This window comes from Dermacentor silvarum, chromosome 2 (assembly GCF_013339745.2).
Source record: "Dermacentor silvarum isolate Dsil-2018 chromosome 2, BIME_Dsil_1.4, whole genome shotgun sequence".
Lineage (NCBI taxonomy): Eukaryota > Metazoa > Arthropoda > Arachnida > Ixodida > Ixodidae > Dermacentor > Dermacentor silvarum.
Window position 1 is genome coordinate 247,917,340 of NC_051155.1, and position 16,720 is coordinate 247,934,059.

Sequence of the window (16,720 nt, forward strand, 5' to 3'; positions counted from 1 at the left end):
CATCTGGGCAATTTGTGAACGTGGTTGATCAGCTGTTACTTGCATGGTTGGAGCAATAAGGATGCCTACGATATATAATAAGCTGTGCAGATGATACAGCAGTTATAATCAATATGTTATAATCACATACCAACTACTCTGATAACTAAATTTGCTTGGCTCTCAACCTGCTCATGAGAGACGGGGTGGCATTATGATGTAAAATAATCTGTTGCATCTAGATTTTCCTGTGCACTACACAGAGAGAGTGCACCGTGGGCCCTTGTCTTTTTTTTAGGAATGTCAGATGTCTCTGAAAGGCAGCTAATTTGGAAAAGTGTCATGTGCATTCTTACAGAAAAAAAAAAAAGAGTTAACTGGCACGTAAAGGCAATGATGAAAATTTGGTCCTCCCACCCCACCCATCCCTATTCCTAATAAGGGACATTTTCACGTATGCCTGCCATGATACCACAGGGGCAATTTGTGCTGAAATGTGATGACTCATTAAACAAACGAGGACAAATGCAACACATCTCTTGTGTTTGTATTTCAGGAAGCCCGCGACCAGCCCTATGATGGGCGATGGTACTGAAAGTGTGCTCAAGCCGAGCAGCCAGTTCGTGCTGCGTCCCAGTCAGAGCTCAGCCTTCTGCCCACTCGTGCGGAACCCCTTCCAGGGGGTGCACAGGCCGGGGCCCATTGTCGACCCTTTCCTGCTCAACGAGAGGCTCCAGTGAAGTAGGCACCCCCCGTATTTTCTCTGAACAGCCCCAGGAGGCAGCAAGGTGCCATGGAAAAAAGAGAGAAGGGCATTTCAAGGAAGAGTCCTCCTTGCATGAGAATGCCTCTTTCCCTCTCCCACTCGTCGTCACCCATGTGCCATTGCTGTGGTGGCTAGCAAAGTCTGCACTCTTGGCTGCAGCTCTTCACTTTGCCTCCCACTGTGACGCGAGCAAGAATGCTGCTGTGCCACCATCCTCTCTAGATTTGCAGTTTGACTTTTTGTTCACGCTCCCTTGGGAGGAAAAGAAGCCTGCTTTATAGCCTCGACCATACTTCTTCATTTTTATGGCAAAGCAGCCATTGTGTTGCCAGAGGGAGCACCATTTTGTGCATGATGAAGGTTTCAAACAAAGGCTCACTGGCAGCTGGCACAAGGACTTTATGAATGCAGGCTGCATTATGTGTTAGTGTAATTTGTGTTTGTGGCAAGATGTGGGTGAAGTGCAGATATGCCTGAAATAATTTCTCTATTCGCCTTCTTGCTGTGTTTGGCAGCTATGTGTACATTATTACTATGCGTTTGTGCAGTTTGGAACAGCAACCAGCGTTGTAATCTGGTCTTAACATACAGGAAGGAGTAGTGCTTAGTGAAAGAAGAGTTCTTGACTGGGAGCCTGTTTAGCCTCTTGTGTTGCTTGTGGCACCTGCAGTGCTTATTTGTTGTAGCTGCAGTAGCTAATGTTTGGTACTGGGCTCTAACTATAACTCTTCCTTTTTGTTTTTTCATCATGTATACCATATAGTTGGCTATCACAAGTCACAAAGTGATGATTTCTTTAAATCCTTGTTTCATTATTCTGCTGATCATTTCACTGCAGTTCTAATAACATAGTTCTGACACTAAGGCTTTAATAAGCTTTGATATTACGAGACTCCTTTTGTATTTTGTGTGTTCTTGAGACACAACACTCGGGCAGGTTTAAATTTCAAGGCACTTGCTTTTTATTTTTGCATAGCTCTCAATGGCAGCCCGCAAATGAATACAAATGATGTTGGTTTCTCCACATAGCTTTCTCTTTGTCTTATTTATTTCTCATTATGTTGAAATCAAGCGCAAGTCAATGCATTTTCTGGCTTACCATTTGTCTAAAATTACCATGGAACTTACTAGCATAACTGCCCGGTTGTGGTAGTAGCATGAATTCACATATTTGCTTAGTGTTCATGGTGCCTCAAACTTTGATTAAAGCAAAGCCAACCATTTTTTGGTGCGGTTTGGACAAGTACCTCTTATCAGGCCAGTAGTATGCTGACTGACCTGCTAGTTTCACTGATTGCTTGAACCCAATGATATGTCACATGCTTAATCATCTTCATGATCTCTCAGTATGCACTGGAGCTGAATAACTTGACCGGTATTTAATGTTCGAAAGGTGGTTGTCAGGCCTGGGTAGACTAATGCATTTAGGACACTTTCGATGTGCTACTGTGACGGCACAATTCCTGAAAACACTCGGGCAGATTTAAATGAGAGGACTGTTTTCTGCGCAGTTGGTGTTATTTGTCCTCTAAAAAAGCAACAAAGATAAAAGCTTCAATCCATTAAACATTTTAGGTGATCTTGATCATCTCTTGTGGTCCAAAAGAAAAGCATTGACAATGAAGATACCGTTTACTAGTAGATACACAAAAATCACTCTGAAATTGGTTTTAACTTCAAAGACTGTAGTACTGTATTCTTCGACATACATCTTCAAATAAAATTTGTTAAATGCCTTTAAGCATTTCAGGGAGGCTACTTTAATTCTCTCTTTTTTGGCAAAAGATTATAAGTTTCTTATTTTGTTACTTAAATGTTCAAAAAGAAATGGAACCTCGGCCATTTTTTAAAGCAGTTATTTTAAACATCATTAATGCATTGCGTAGTCGTCTCGCTTGCCTGTTAGGATCACTGGCACCATTTTTGGTTGGAGGCATCTGTTTATGCTTTCTTTAATTATAGCAGGAAGCAAAATTTCGAAGTTTGTGAAGCCTTGATGGACATACTTCTCAACAGGTTATCTTTCACTTTTCGTTCAACCTTTAAGGTTATGTTAGAGAGAGAGATACGTTAAATTAATTTAGACTGGTAGCTTAATGTTCTAAACACATTTTTTTTTTTTTTTCGTTTCCTGAATTTCGTGTCTAAACGGTGGTGCTGATGACATAGGTGTTGTGTCACAGATGTTATACTTGTGCATTTTTGGCCCCTCATTCGCAGGAATAGTCTGCAAGAGTTGCTATGTTGAGTCATTGCATATTTTCAAAATGTAATTCTTTTCCTGGTGATCGATAATCGACTAGCTCCCACTGCTAATGACTGGGATGTCATGGAGAACTGATGCGGGAATTGCATGGTGATATTACCACAGGCCTTTAGATATTGCATCCTTCCTGGCGTACCAGGCCACGAGTCATGCTAAAAATGATATATTTTAAATCGTAGAAGTGAATTCTGTCTAGCTAGCTTAAGTTAGTGTTTCTCTGCCTCTTGCAGCTATTATTATGCGCCATTACTCTTTGGCTGCTGCAGCAATGTTTCGACTGTTTTGCTTTCTTTTCACATTGCTATTCCCAGTGCTAGTCCTCATGCAGGGCGCAGGACTTCTTGAACATGGTAACCAGACAATGTTGTCATGAATATCTGAACTAAATATCCCTGTACGCACAGCTGGGAGCTGGCTTCGCTCTGAAGTAGAAATAAAACCAGAGGAATCTCATTTCTGGCGAAGTGGTGGCACTCTCTAGTGGCAAGAACAAGACCACTGCACCGATACTCTAGCGTATGGAATCACGCTTCCTGATAAAGAGTTGCACCACACTATCTTGAGGTCATGCCTATATGAAAGCGCTGTGCTATGGTTGGTAGAGTGTTGTCGGTATTGTTCCCTCAGAAATAACACCACACCACAACTTTGAGCTCAGTTTGGATGCCGAAAAGGGAGGGGAAGGTTGTGAAGGTGTGGCAGTGGCAGCATTTGGTTGCTGATAATCCCATTCATACAAGGCACATTCAAAAACATTTGTTGGAAAATACTTGTGAAGAGATGCCCTTTAATACAAGACACCTTGCATGCTTTTCATTAGATGTACTTGTGCGCTCCTTTAAGGTGAGAGTAATGAGGACATAAAAGCTTTGTGCTGTGCGTACTTTCCATGTTTCACCTCTTTTCTGCTTTTTGAAGAAAAAAAAAAATCTATGAAAAGCTTGCGTGAATAAGAAGGTGACAAAGAAAACTGCTAGCATTATAGTGCTTGGTATTCTAGTGCTGTTATCTTCTGCTGAATGAAAAGTGCGAAGACCAGATGAGGCTACACTGCAGCTGAATGGCTTCCAGTAAATTTCTCCTTGTTTCTTAATATTCTCTTACAAAAATTGTTTTGTAGTCTCAAAAAAGTATATAGACATTTATCTATAAAGTCCGCAGACTGCTTAGTCATTTTCTGTTGCCTGACTAATCATTATAGTGCCTATGGCAGCCTTTTGCCTATCTATATGGCTTTATGTTTTTAAGAGGAAGCTTTAGCTCGGGCCCAGCTCCGATGCCACCGATTCAAATACATGTAAAATGCAGAAACGCTTTTCTGAGATAACCGCTGGACCGATTTTAATGAAATTTGCTGCATTTCATAGAGAAGATTAAGTTCTATTGACTGGCGGAAATGGAATTTTGATTTAGGGCCTGGAGGTTTAAAAATGAATTTTCAAAAATTAAGTCTGAAAAAAACAGGAGCACAGAGTTTAAAAATTCATAGCTCTGCACCTAGAGCAGATATCACAGTTCTGTAAACTGCATCCGTTAGAGCATCCAAAGCGGACAAATCTGATGTATTAATTTACATCTTATAGAATTTGTTGCATTGTTTACAAGGGTTTTGCAAAAGTCCTACTCACATATTAGTGGTCTATTTGAAAGCCATGTATAATACATCAATTGTGTCCGCTTTAGATGTACTATCAGATGCAATAGACAAAATTGTGATATCGTTTTTAATTGCTGAGTTAGAGTTGTAAACATGATAGTTTCACTTTCTGAAAAATCAATGATTTTCAGCAATTTTTATTTAAAAAGTAGACGGTGTAAATAAAGAATTCGCTACCAACAGTCACTAGATTTTAACTTTTTCTTTTAAATGCAACAAACCTCATCAAATTTGGTGCAGTGGTTGCCGAGAAAAGCGATTTCACCTTTCCCATGTATTTAGATAGGAGCTCCCGAGCTAAAGCTTCCTCTTAAAGTCTCATTTATTTGACTGCACTTTGTGAATCATTGCTCAAGAGTACCGTGTGCAATGCTGCATGAACGCACGTCATGCGTGCACAGCACGGCACCTGCGCTCTTTGTGTACCATGCATTTGTGGTTGCTTTGCATTCATGTGAATAGGGAACGCGTGACCACAGTTGCAAGCTTTAGCAGTTGTCTTGGACTTAACTCTGGGTTATACATACCGGGCATATTTTACCTGAGCAGCAGCTCTTCATCTGAAAGTTAGAAAAGCTGAAAATGAGGCAAATTTTGTCAAGCCCTCAGTCAGCCAAATTTTGTTAGTCGAACTTGGAGCAGTGATTGTCTAAAAGAGAGTGATGATAACAACCAAAAAGGTGCAATCAGATGCGAGTCCATCTCCTTAAAATATACCTTTCTTTCACTAACTGTAAAGCTATCATTACTGTAAGGCAGAGTACCGAGATAATAGCAACATGGCCATTTTTTCAGTCTGTGCTTACACATACAGTGTGTGCACTTTATTGTATGAAACATACAGAAGTGACTCGTGATTAAGCTATGTGCCACAGCCAACATCTAGCATGCCTAATTCCACCTCGGTCTTCACTTGAATGATGCCAGGTGTCTCCTTTAATTGGGCAGATGTACAATGTGGTACAGCACACTTGGAAAATAAGAAGAGGGTCTGTTGTATAAGAGCATTTCTTACTGTCAGCAAAATTCTCATGCCATGCCATATATATGCACAATAGTGAGCAACCCCCCCCCCCCCCCCCCCTGTTCACTCACTTTTAGGTCAAGAATAGCAGTATATTGCGTTGTGGACATCAGAGCCCACAATATACTGTTTCCCCAGAATGTACTGTTTCTTTGTAAAAGCCTGAATGTGCATTGGCTTCTCTTGCATCTTTCGAAAGTAGACTGCTTAACACTGCTTTGTTCCATGATAATTGTTACTTTAGTTCAACATAGTTTCTACACATATCAGCTGAGTTGCCTAAATAGAAGTGCCAGTTATGCATGACTCACCTAGCAAAAACACTGGATAGTTACCGTTCAAATTTTGCACAAAGGTAGCATTTTGCAGTGGGTGTAGTTTATTGACATGTTTGTGAACATTACTTGTTTGTTTCCTTCACAAGTTGGCCAAACTGCTCATTGTTTATGACAATGCCTCCTAAAGAAATTTACTTTCGTGAAACTGAATGGTGGCATCATCTGTCCCCACTGTGGTAACAGACGCATTCCACCACAGATGGCACCACCATCCCGTTGCTTCAATATCGCCACGTACTGAGTGGCATTGCCCCAAGCTATGCGCACTTTGAAGGAAACAGGGAAGTACTTCTTGCGTATGTGGTATTAAACTCGCCTCACTGTAAAATGCTACCTATTTGCCAAAATCGAGTGTCAATTATCCAGCGGTGTTGCTGGAAGAGTTGAGCATAACTGGCACTTCTATTATGCGACTCAGTAGAAGTGGCAGTAAACCAAGGAATTATTAAAGGGAGAGACCTGGAATATTGATGATTCATGTCTTTAGGGCTAAATGGTTTGTGGTTCGAAATCTTTTTTGCGGGAAGGTAAACTATTACCGTATTTATTTTTTTAAAGCCATTGTGAGTACGATTTGAGCTTTTTTCACATCGCTGTATTTTCACTAACTTCTATTAAGCTGCATTTGTTCTGTTGGGGCTTTCTATCTTTGTTCAGACATGCCATGGAGCTCCGAGAACAAATATTTTCAATCTGGTCTTTGTCTTCATGTTAAGAAGTACGACAAACCTTTGTCGTTGCAAGTATATTGTGTGGCTCAGTGACAGTGGCCACCAGTTTGTGGCTCGGCTCACTTTCTTTGTTCTTGCAATAACCCTAACTGCCTGGGTGTCTTCTTTCCTTTCTCTTGTGAACCTATGTTTATTTTTTTGTTCCACTTAAAGCAAGCATTTTTTATCCTGCAGGGTTGATAACGAAAAGGTATCCTAAGAAAGTGGGAGAAAAGCATTTTTTTTAATGTTGAAAAATTCCATTGAGGGCATAATTTTCTAGCTTCTGTGCTGCTTAAATCATACGCATAAAAAAGAATTAAATAAAGAAATCGTTAACGCATACTTTTGCCAGCAAGAACTAAATGTCATTCAAATAATAGACATGTAGTGATGTACTTCTTTTCCACGAGTTCGTTGTTGGTGTAGGTGCACTTGCGCTTTCCCCATGTTCTTAAAAATTAATTTCAGACATGAATATCTAGCACTGTCTATTAAAGGGTTCACTTCAAGCCCAAAAGGACCATATTGGCTTGTGTAGTAGCCCTGTCTGCCTATCAAAATTTCATGTAAACAGTTGCAATGCATCTACTACACTGACAAAAAGTAATTTATTGTTAGCCAAACATTCATTTGTAAATGTTAAGCTCCAGCTTTTAACAAATTAGAACTGTGCATGAGTGCTCACCAGAAGTGCTCAATTTGCTTGAATTTTTCATTTGGTATGGGGAACGTTAGATGATATCTAGTTAGGTGATATCAGAGTGTTGAGAATACATTAAGTTGGAGGGTTGCAGCTGTCACACAGGTCAACGCAATAGTTTTAGTTATAGTTACTAGTTACTATGCTGAATCATTTTAACATATTTGATGAATTGGAAGGGTGATACACTTAGCAGTTATGAGATTTTTGCTCCTTCTTGAATGCACATGGGCTGATTGTAAAACTGTGTTACATTGTAAAGTACATCTGTACATATTACTGAGCGAAATGAAGCTTTGCTTGAAACAGCAACAAGGCACTTAACACTGCTATTGTCTGACACACTTTGCTCTCTTTTTGTTTTGAGACATTCACAGCACATCATAAACTTGAGGCATGTGTTGCAATTTTGCATCTCTGGTTTAGTGGCTGAAATCTAATAACACAGTGCATAACTGTTGAGGTAACGTTAATGCAAGAACAGTTCTTGTGGACACATCAGATTCGATGCAAGGGCAAAAAATCATAAATACGTTCATCTTAAGTATCGTAACAGCGCAAACAATACAGGGACAAAAGGAAGGAAAGACGACAGCACGGCGCTGCCCTGAGTACAAGAAATATACTGCAACAAGACGGCAAGTTGGGCCAGTTGGTTGGGATTCATCTTAAGTATCGTAACAGCGCAAACAATACAGGGACAAAAGGAAGGAAAGACGACAACACGGCGTCTTTCCTTCCTTTTGTCCCTGTATTGTTTGCGCTGTTACGATACTTAAGATGAATCCCAACCAACTGGCCCAACTTGCCGTCTTCTTGCATAAATACGTTGTTCTGTTTTAGCTGCGTGCTTTTATTCTCTTATAAAGTGCTTCTTAGTTAATACTATTAAAGTTTAGCTGCTTCAGACTACAATTACAAAGTTTGTTGCTTCTTGTGAGCTTGTAGGTGGTGTTGCCATTTGCTTCTTTTCTCACTCAAAATTTATGGTAAGTTTAGCAATTAAACACTTTTGGGAAGTTAAGCCAACATTCTTCATGGCCTTGCATCAAGCCAGGTCTTCTTGTAAACTAAGAATAGAAAACGTTGAGCTTGTTTATTAAGAGCAGTGAATATCTTTTATGAATGTCATCTGTATAATTTTTTGTAATGTTGTTGGGGCATCATTGTCACATTTAGCTTCAACCTAAAAACTTGCGTTTGGTAATAGGCTATGCTCGCTATTTGTTACAGAGCAATTCATTGTAGGCTTTACAGTGAGGGAGACAGGGTTCGTACATGTCCTTGAATTTTTTGAAAACCCTCGAATTTAGAAAAAGGGATTCAAGGGCCCTTGAAACTCTTTGAAAATATATGTGCCCCTTGAAAGTGGGGATGGACTTTTCAACTTTAAAAGTAACCAATTCTGTATAGGGGCTATGCCATGGACACTGTCTATTGGGAGAAAATCCTAGATATTTTCTTTTGAGTCTGTCTCTAAACTATTTGCTATGTGCCATGACCACAGCCACTGACAACAGGCTTGTTTAAATCACCATTGTCATCGTGGAGCTAGACAAAGCCAGATCAAGCGACGAAGAGCCATACCCCCATTTTGTTCACACCGCACCCATCATGGCTCCATTTTAGAGCCTTAGGCTCTAGAAATGCCTGGCAGAAAGCAATGTTTAGCCATTTTTCTTTACACAGCAAGTATCATTGGCTAAAGTTGCATACTACTAACCATCACGCCAAAGGCGGTTGACATCATTACAGTGAGAAATTCAGCTTAGAAAAGCGACCTAAAGAGCATGACGTGTGTGTCCTACTCAGCAGATGCTTAGCTCCAAGAATTGTAGCTGTGAAAGATGTTTCACTATTTTTCAATGTATGTGTACAAATAAGGTTTGTTTCTCCCTCCTTGAATTTTGGCCTTTGACATATGTTCTGTACGGACCTTGGGGAAACCAGAGAGTTTAATTTGAGCTTGAAAGTCTGTTTTTTTTTTTTTTTTTTTTTTGCATGGTTGTTCTGCACAATAGCATCTTTTCTCTCTCTAATTTTTTTTTTTTTTTTTTGAGATATGATTTCTAACGAGACCTCTTACCTACATGCCTCTTTCCCTGTCATAAAGAAAAAATGTTTACACTTCTAAAACCATAAAAATATGGGCACTGCCTGCATTGTTTCCAATGTACTTCGTTTTGCTTTATACTGTTTTCTAAGTTGGGAGCCTATAAAGCATTAATTGAACCTTGATAAAAACTTTTATGTCAGAACTTAGCACTTTGCAATATTCTTTTGCTGTTGTATGTTCTATTTGTATGTGCTAAAATGTGTGTGTGCACATTGCTAAAATGATGCATAGCCATTTTGTAAACCATTTCCTTGCTACAACATTTATGTTCTGGTGTTTGTGTAACATTGCATTTTGCTTGATTTCTTTTTATGTGCATATCCAAAGAATCTAGTGTTTCATTCAGTGTGATAACTAGTTATTCCGCTATGTAAAGTAAAAAAGCAAAAGAAAAAAAAGAAGGGAATACTTTTCAACTACCTTATGTGGCTGTCCAATCCGCTCCTCCGTCTCCCCATTCTCTCCTTCTCTTTTTTTTTTCTTTCTTTCTTGTTTTTCTTTATTTGTAGTTGCTGATTTGAAGAGCTTGTAACACAAAATGAAATGTTTTCAGCAGAATCCTAAATTTATTGTAATCACTTAGTCCAGTGCAGGGTAGCAAATTAAGTTCGAATGTCTTGTGGCTTTCGGATTAAGAAACCTAGTACAATGTACATATTCCACTGCAAAGTCCTTCAGAGACTTGCATGTGTTAGCTTGACCCGATAAAAAACATAATATGAAATATATAAAGAACCTCTTTTTTTTTTTTTTTTGCTAGTAGTTGCGGACCAATTTCTCTAAGCCGGTACATTGTGAGATATTCAGAAACCTGGCAAGGTCGCCATTTTCATAATAATGCACTTGTCTTAAGTATATGTAAGCTTTTGTATGTTATACATATTTCATTGTTTCGCAGCCAAGTTCTGTGTTTAAGCTTTCGCATACACTAATGATTCAGTGTTTCTGAGATGCTCCTTTGTGCCTTTCATTGTTTGGCTGTCAGTTATCGATGAAGGGTTCACAGATGCTTGCTGTGTTTAGCAGCTGCTGTAGTAATGTCCCCTCTACCCCTGGTGTAACGTGCCATTTATCGAGTTGGCAACCATATGAATCCACTGTCCGCACATGTGCATTCTTAAGAAATTTCCTGGCCTAGCTAAGGGCCCAGTTTCACAAAAGTTCTGTCACATTAACAGCATTTCCCAATTGAACAATCAGTACTAGGGCAAGTGCTACTGGTAATAATAATCAACATCATAATGAGAACATCACAGTGGTAACAGCTGCCCCTGATTGAACAAGATCTAGGCAAGTGCTGCTAGTGACAGTGAACAACATCATAATGATGGCCATTTGTGGTTCGTTCTTGCACAATATAAGCTTTGTGGACCTGGGCTGAATATGTTTTAGAATCTTGTATTTAGCACATAAGCATGCTTTGTTTTTCATCTTGTGTCACACAATGGGCATTATTATGATTGAACTGACATTCCAGCCTGCTCTTGTGTGCTGGTCTAATAAGTTCTGCATGTGTGGTCTGTCGCTCACATTAGAGGGAGGAGGTGTGTAGAGAAAAAAGAAAAAAAAAATCATGAGTCATACTGTTGAATGAGAAATTTTTTGCCCAAAGCGACAGCACTAATGATGTATACTCCAGTTGGTAACGAAAGCTGACAATGAATGCACAACATTGCTAGAACTGCATTAAGCTCACCTATTCTTTTGCCTGAACACCAGTTATGTTTACCCTCCAGTGAATGACGCTATGTGCACTGAAGTGGCACAAAAGCTCATCAATGACAAGAAGGTTGTGTGGCTATAGATATATATTTTTTTCACAGAAGTAAATGTCGGCAGTTTATTACCAAGGAGGATTAGTTCTGCGAGAGTTGTTTGTCATATGGTTTCTGTCTTGTCTCTGTTCAATTGTTCATGCACAAAAAGATTGCATTGCGTACCATTGATAACAAGCTTTGGAACTGATCCAGTGACCCATTCTCTCAGAATTGGAACTCAAAATGTGACATTGGCTGTGCCTATATGCTGTGGTATCTTGTATTCTTAGAATTCGCTTGATGATGAGCTAATTGCTGTATCTTCTTTTTATCAATTCCCGGTGCATTGGAAAACAGAAAACAAAAGCAAAAATGCTAGTCGTTTGGTCATGAGAGCTGAGAGGGAACTTTATGCCCCCAGACTGCATGGTGGCTTGGCTAATGTGCATGCCTCAGGCAGGTCATGACCTGCACAATGTTTGCTCCAACCTACTGTCAGCTTGCCACAGTGACGCAGTGGCCATGTTCGCCTGCCGAGTACTAAGGTTATGGGTTCGATTCCCAACAGTAGGCGCTGCATTCCAGTGGGTTCAGAAGACAAAAATGCCTTTGTGCTAATGATTTCATGTACGTTAAAAAGAGGGCCCCAGACAGTTTGAAATCAACTTAGTGCCCTCCATTACAGCATGTCCCACTTGTAGCTTCAGGGTGTAAAAATTAACTGTGACATTATTCGTGAAATGTACCTAAAAATCTGCGCCTACTGCTGCTGCTGCCTTTTTGGTATGTGCAGGTTTTTTGTGCAGTCATTAGTACTGAGCAGCTATCACTCTGTGTGTGTGTGTGTGTGTGTGTGTGCACTGAAGTTTTTCGATGCTGGAAATGGAAAGATGTGTCCCCTAGCTGTGTTAGACTCTTAGCACGCTGCCTGTCGCATGCGATGCCAGTATCACTGTGGGAATGTAGTCTTGTGCAAAAGAGTGTTTCTGGGGGTGAAAGTTGTAAAAAGAAAGAAATTGACAAAAAAAACTTGTACCTGAAGAAAAGAAAGGCAGAAGAAGATGGTCTTCTCCTTTTCTTTCATGTAAATATTGAATGTTATATACATATTATATATATATTATATACATGCTCTGTATGCTACAACACCTGTGAGGTCTCTTTTCCTATTTTTTCTGTCTGTTTAATGGAACTGTCAACTTTCTTGTCAAGAGCAGATTTTTTTTGTGTGTGTATTTTTTATGTATATTTAGTCGTTTGTGTTCCCATTTGTTGCAATAGTCTACAACCAGCGGCACCTTGTTCCTGTATTTATACTTGTAACAAGATGTGTGCCTGAAAGAGCTTAGTTTGATTCTGTAAAAGATATTGGACATGAATACAGGGGTGCTCTCTGAGAAGGGTATTCTCAATTGAACGTTGAATGCTGCTGCTTTTTTTTTTTTTTTTCCGATGATGAAACTGTTTTCGGTGCAGATTGTCGTTATAAATGATGTAAGCAAATAGCGAGATGTTGCTTAAGTCGAGAACTCTCTTAGTGATGACAGAAGAATCGGATATTGTGTTGGCTATGCTGGGTGCACGCTTTCGATGGAAATAGGAAAGGTGGAAAAGCAGTGGCGAGTGAGCGAGTGTTGGTAGTGCTTGAAGTGATGCACAGGGATTGCCTCCGAGCTGTGAGAGCCAGTGAACAGTTTGCTGTGACCATTTCAACAGCCCCGCGTAGCCGTTCCACAGTCTCATGTTTAGGATAAGCACTAATCAGCTCAGAAGTGTGATTTAAAACACTTTGATTGACTCTTGTTGTTAGTTGACAGGACAGGAGAACATTTTGGGTGTTGTGAGCTCTCGTGTAGACATGAACCCGCAGCACACCGATCACATGATGGTTATCCGACTGAGTGTCCCCGTGTATGCAATGCTTCGGCGCGAGGGGTAGAAATACTTTCGTAACAAAGACCTCGCAGTGTCTTGACCAAGGCAGCACTTCAATTTAGTATTGATAGTTTTGGTATAGATACTCCAGCTCCTTCAAACAAACCACAATGGGGATGTGCAAAAATTCTCGGAGAAACACTTTCATGATGAAGTGCACTCCCCCTTGGCACGACATATAAATAAGAAAGAAAGCTTACGTAACAGGGAAATTTCGTTTCGTTAATGTCTTAGTCACAGAAAAGATGGCATAGAAAAAGCCCTCAGGGACCAACAAAAAGTGCTTTTAAATGTTATATGGTTTCATCATCCTTCTAACTTCATGTATGGCATACATGCTTCCTTAATCAATTAATGAATATAGGGAGGGAGGGAGGGACGGAGGGAATCCTTTTCAGTTGTTTATGTCTGTCATTCTCTTCTTGTTCATTGCTTGGAGATTTGCGCCATGTTTCTTTTCACCTTTCTGCAACTAGCGTCACCCTCTTTCACATACAGGGTGGCACAATATGTGATGTGCATACTCGACAAGGAAATCTGTGATGTTCAAGCCTGGTTTTGCTTTTTAGGAACATGCATTCTTTTTCTGTGTGCGTGTTTTACGACAAGAAAGGGAGTACACAAAATGTTTTTTGTGCCGTTATCAACTGTGTAGTACAGTTAGCAGCAAGCTTGCACTTGGTTATTTCACAGAAAAAGCCATGCGACAGTGATATGTCACCGAAGCTCTCTCTGAGTAGGTGTGCTGCTTGCACTTGAAATTTGTTACGTTTTACTTATTTACTGTTACTCAACATATCTATGTTGAAAAATAAGCTCATTTGCTAAAAGTATTGCCATTTGGAATGCACAAGTGGGATGCATTTACTCACCACCTCTTTGATGACAAATCTCACTGTGGCAGCTTTTATTTTTTATTTCTTTTTCTTCCCCGTTTCCTTACCTGGGCATTTATAGTGGCCTCATATAGTGCAAAAAAAGCGCGAGAGAGTAAATCTGTGTCACTAAACAGCGCACTTTTTTTAAGCAGCTTCATGGCTTAATACAGTTAAAACAATTTTGTGTGCTTTGCTCCATGCTGCTTTCGCGCAGTCATAGGTAGCTGCTTTTCCATTTCGTTGAGCATATATTTTCTATCATTACACATAAAACATTTATTCTGTGCTTTGCTGTTTGCTGCTTTGGAAAGGTTGTAATTGTGTATATTCATTTTGTTGCATGGGAGTTTTCTTAGCACACACAAGTAAAAATAGCTGTCGGCATTTAAGCTCTTGCCATTTCAAGTCAAGATGTTTCTCAGTAACATAATGGAATAAAAAAAAAATCAGTATTTGAGTAAACATAGCTCACCCAGAATTATTTCCTGTACTATGTTTCAGTTGCCATTGGCATACAAGCCAAGCATTCCAGCAAGTTGAGTGTCCTGTAGGGCTCGGATCAGTTTTCCTAACTGGCTTTTCTTTTTCTGATAAACCTTTATTATTGCTCGTGCTGCTCGTCGCTGACTATCCTTTTATCCTTTTCTTTTTCTTTTGCCGCTTCAAGCACCTCCTGGCCTTCCACAAATTCACCTTCATTCTAAGCGCTTGAGGTTGACGCATGCACCTTTATGATAAACGATGGTGGCTATCGGTGCCATCCCGTCCTTTCTTCATGAGAGCTCTTTGAGCCTGTGTGGGCTGTGCATGGCGAGGAGCCCATGACAAGACAGAACAAGTAGAGAGACGAGGAAGGGAGTCGTCTAATCCCAGTATTTTTCAAGTACAAACCCATGTGTACCTGCACCTATGTTCACCTACTGGGCACTCCGTGTTTTCCTCTCCAAAAGCACCAATGACCCACTTGTCCCTTTGACAATTGATGCTGTCCCATGGGGCACTGCCTGAACAACTTCTGCGCTGACGAGTGATTCAAGTAAAAGAAATGCTTCCAAGCATTGTGCACCTTGTTAGTGTGGTGCCCTTCGACAAAGAAACCAAGCAGACTTTCTGTTCTACATGCATAACTTCAGGTGCCCAAGAGGTTGTAATGTCAATCTGTATTTAATCACACAGTCACAGAGAGTAAGTGCCAGTAGTTGATATTCTACTTGAGATTAAGGGCAAAAACTGGAGTTGGGTCAGTCAATAAGTAGAGCAGACAACAGATGGTCCATTAGAATAATAAAGCAGGTGCTATAAAAAGGCAAATGCAGCCATGGACAACACCATACGACTAGGCGATGCCACGAGATTAGGAAATTCGCCGGCATTGGATGGCATTCTGCGCTCCCAGAAATCTGAGATGGGTTATCAAATGAAAGAAAGTTAATAATATGATGCCTGCAACTTTGGAGTTCTCAAGATGCATTTGGAACACGGAACTGCATGACCTGACCTATGGTCAGCTACATGATGTGCACTTGAAATCAAGTTGCAACAGTAATAGTGAGAAAAGAGCATTTGAACACATTTGCTACTTTGCACCTTCCTTTTCTGGTGCATCTATTATTTTGTTGTTAATGCAGAAAAAAGTGGGAATTTTTTCCCTTTTTTTTTTTCCTGTAAAAGAGCAGTGCTATTAAAATTTATGGATAGGGGATGAAAATGGCTGTGTAATTTTGTTTGATTCACATGATTGATGCTACACAGTGCAGCATGAACAGCCACTAAGGGACATTTATTTGGGATGCAAGTTGCTGCATCTGGAAACGATGCACACTTAAATGCAAGGGCAAGCTGTTCTCTCATTGTTAGCATAATGAACTGTATCTGCAGTGCAGTGGTAAAGTGTTGAACTCAATTCATTAACATTATGTAGAGGTTGTCATTTGTAAAGCACTGCTAGTTCAATAGGGCTAGTATAGCTTGCACTATAATTTCAAAAGGAAAACTTACTTTCATGAAGGAAATGAAAACATTTCACATGAATACCAACATTTCAGTAATTCATAAAACACATCAATAGCTTAGAGATTATTGTGGCTGCCTGTGCTACAATTTTGGCAAGCAGTTGGATATGCAAAACTGCTTGTCATTATGAAATAATGGAAACGTATTTTATTCTGAGACAAATAAAACAAGGCTTGGCCGTTTCATGTGATCAGAAAGTTTGCTTGACCCCCTTACAGCACTCGACCAAGCTGTTGTATCTGCTTGGGCACCACAAAGTTCTTGCTGCCCACTTGGCAAAGTACAAAGCATTGAGTGCGAGGTAAAGCAACAAAGCTTGTCCCTGTCAGCACCACCTGGAGTCCCAAGCTTGCTGCCAGAGTTTCCTTGTGCAGCTGCAATTGGTCCCTGTCTTGGGAAATAAATTTTTTTGTGATGTCAAGGACAGCCTTGGTGTTCTGTACTAGAGCTTAGGTGACAACAGTAAGCAAAGAAGCAGCATCGGCATGCACGAAATTTATTGGGATGGGAGGAGGGAGAGATAAAGAAAGATGCCAGAGGCTGGATGCAAATGTGAATGTCTTGCAACAATGTATAAT

The 16,720-nt window shown here is 40.1% G+C and overlaps 1 protein-coding gene across 1 annotated transcript in view; it reads left to right on the plus strand.

The window, feature by feature from the left end:
* Positions 1–4,784, plus strand: part of LOC119443069 (protein FAM117B) — a 205,256-nt gene extending 200,472 nt beyond the window's left edge. The window contains exon 8 of the mRNA XM_037708213.2: positions 536–4,784. Coding sequence (XP_037564141.1) covers positions 536–719 — 184 coding nt within the window. The 3' untranslated portion in view covers positions 720–4,784. The remainder of the gene's footprint in view (positions 1–535) is intronic.
* Positions 4,785–16,720: the final 11,936 nt, after the last annotated feature.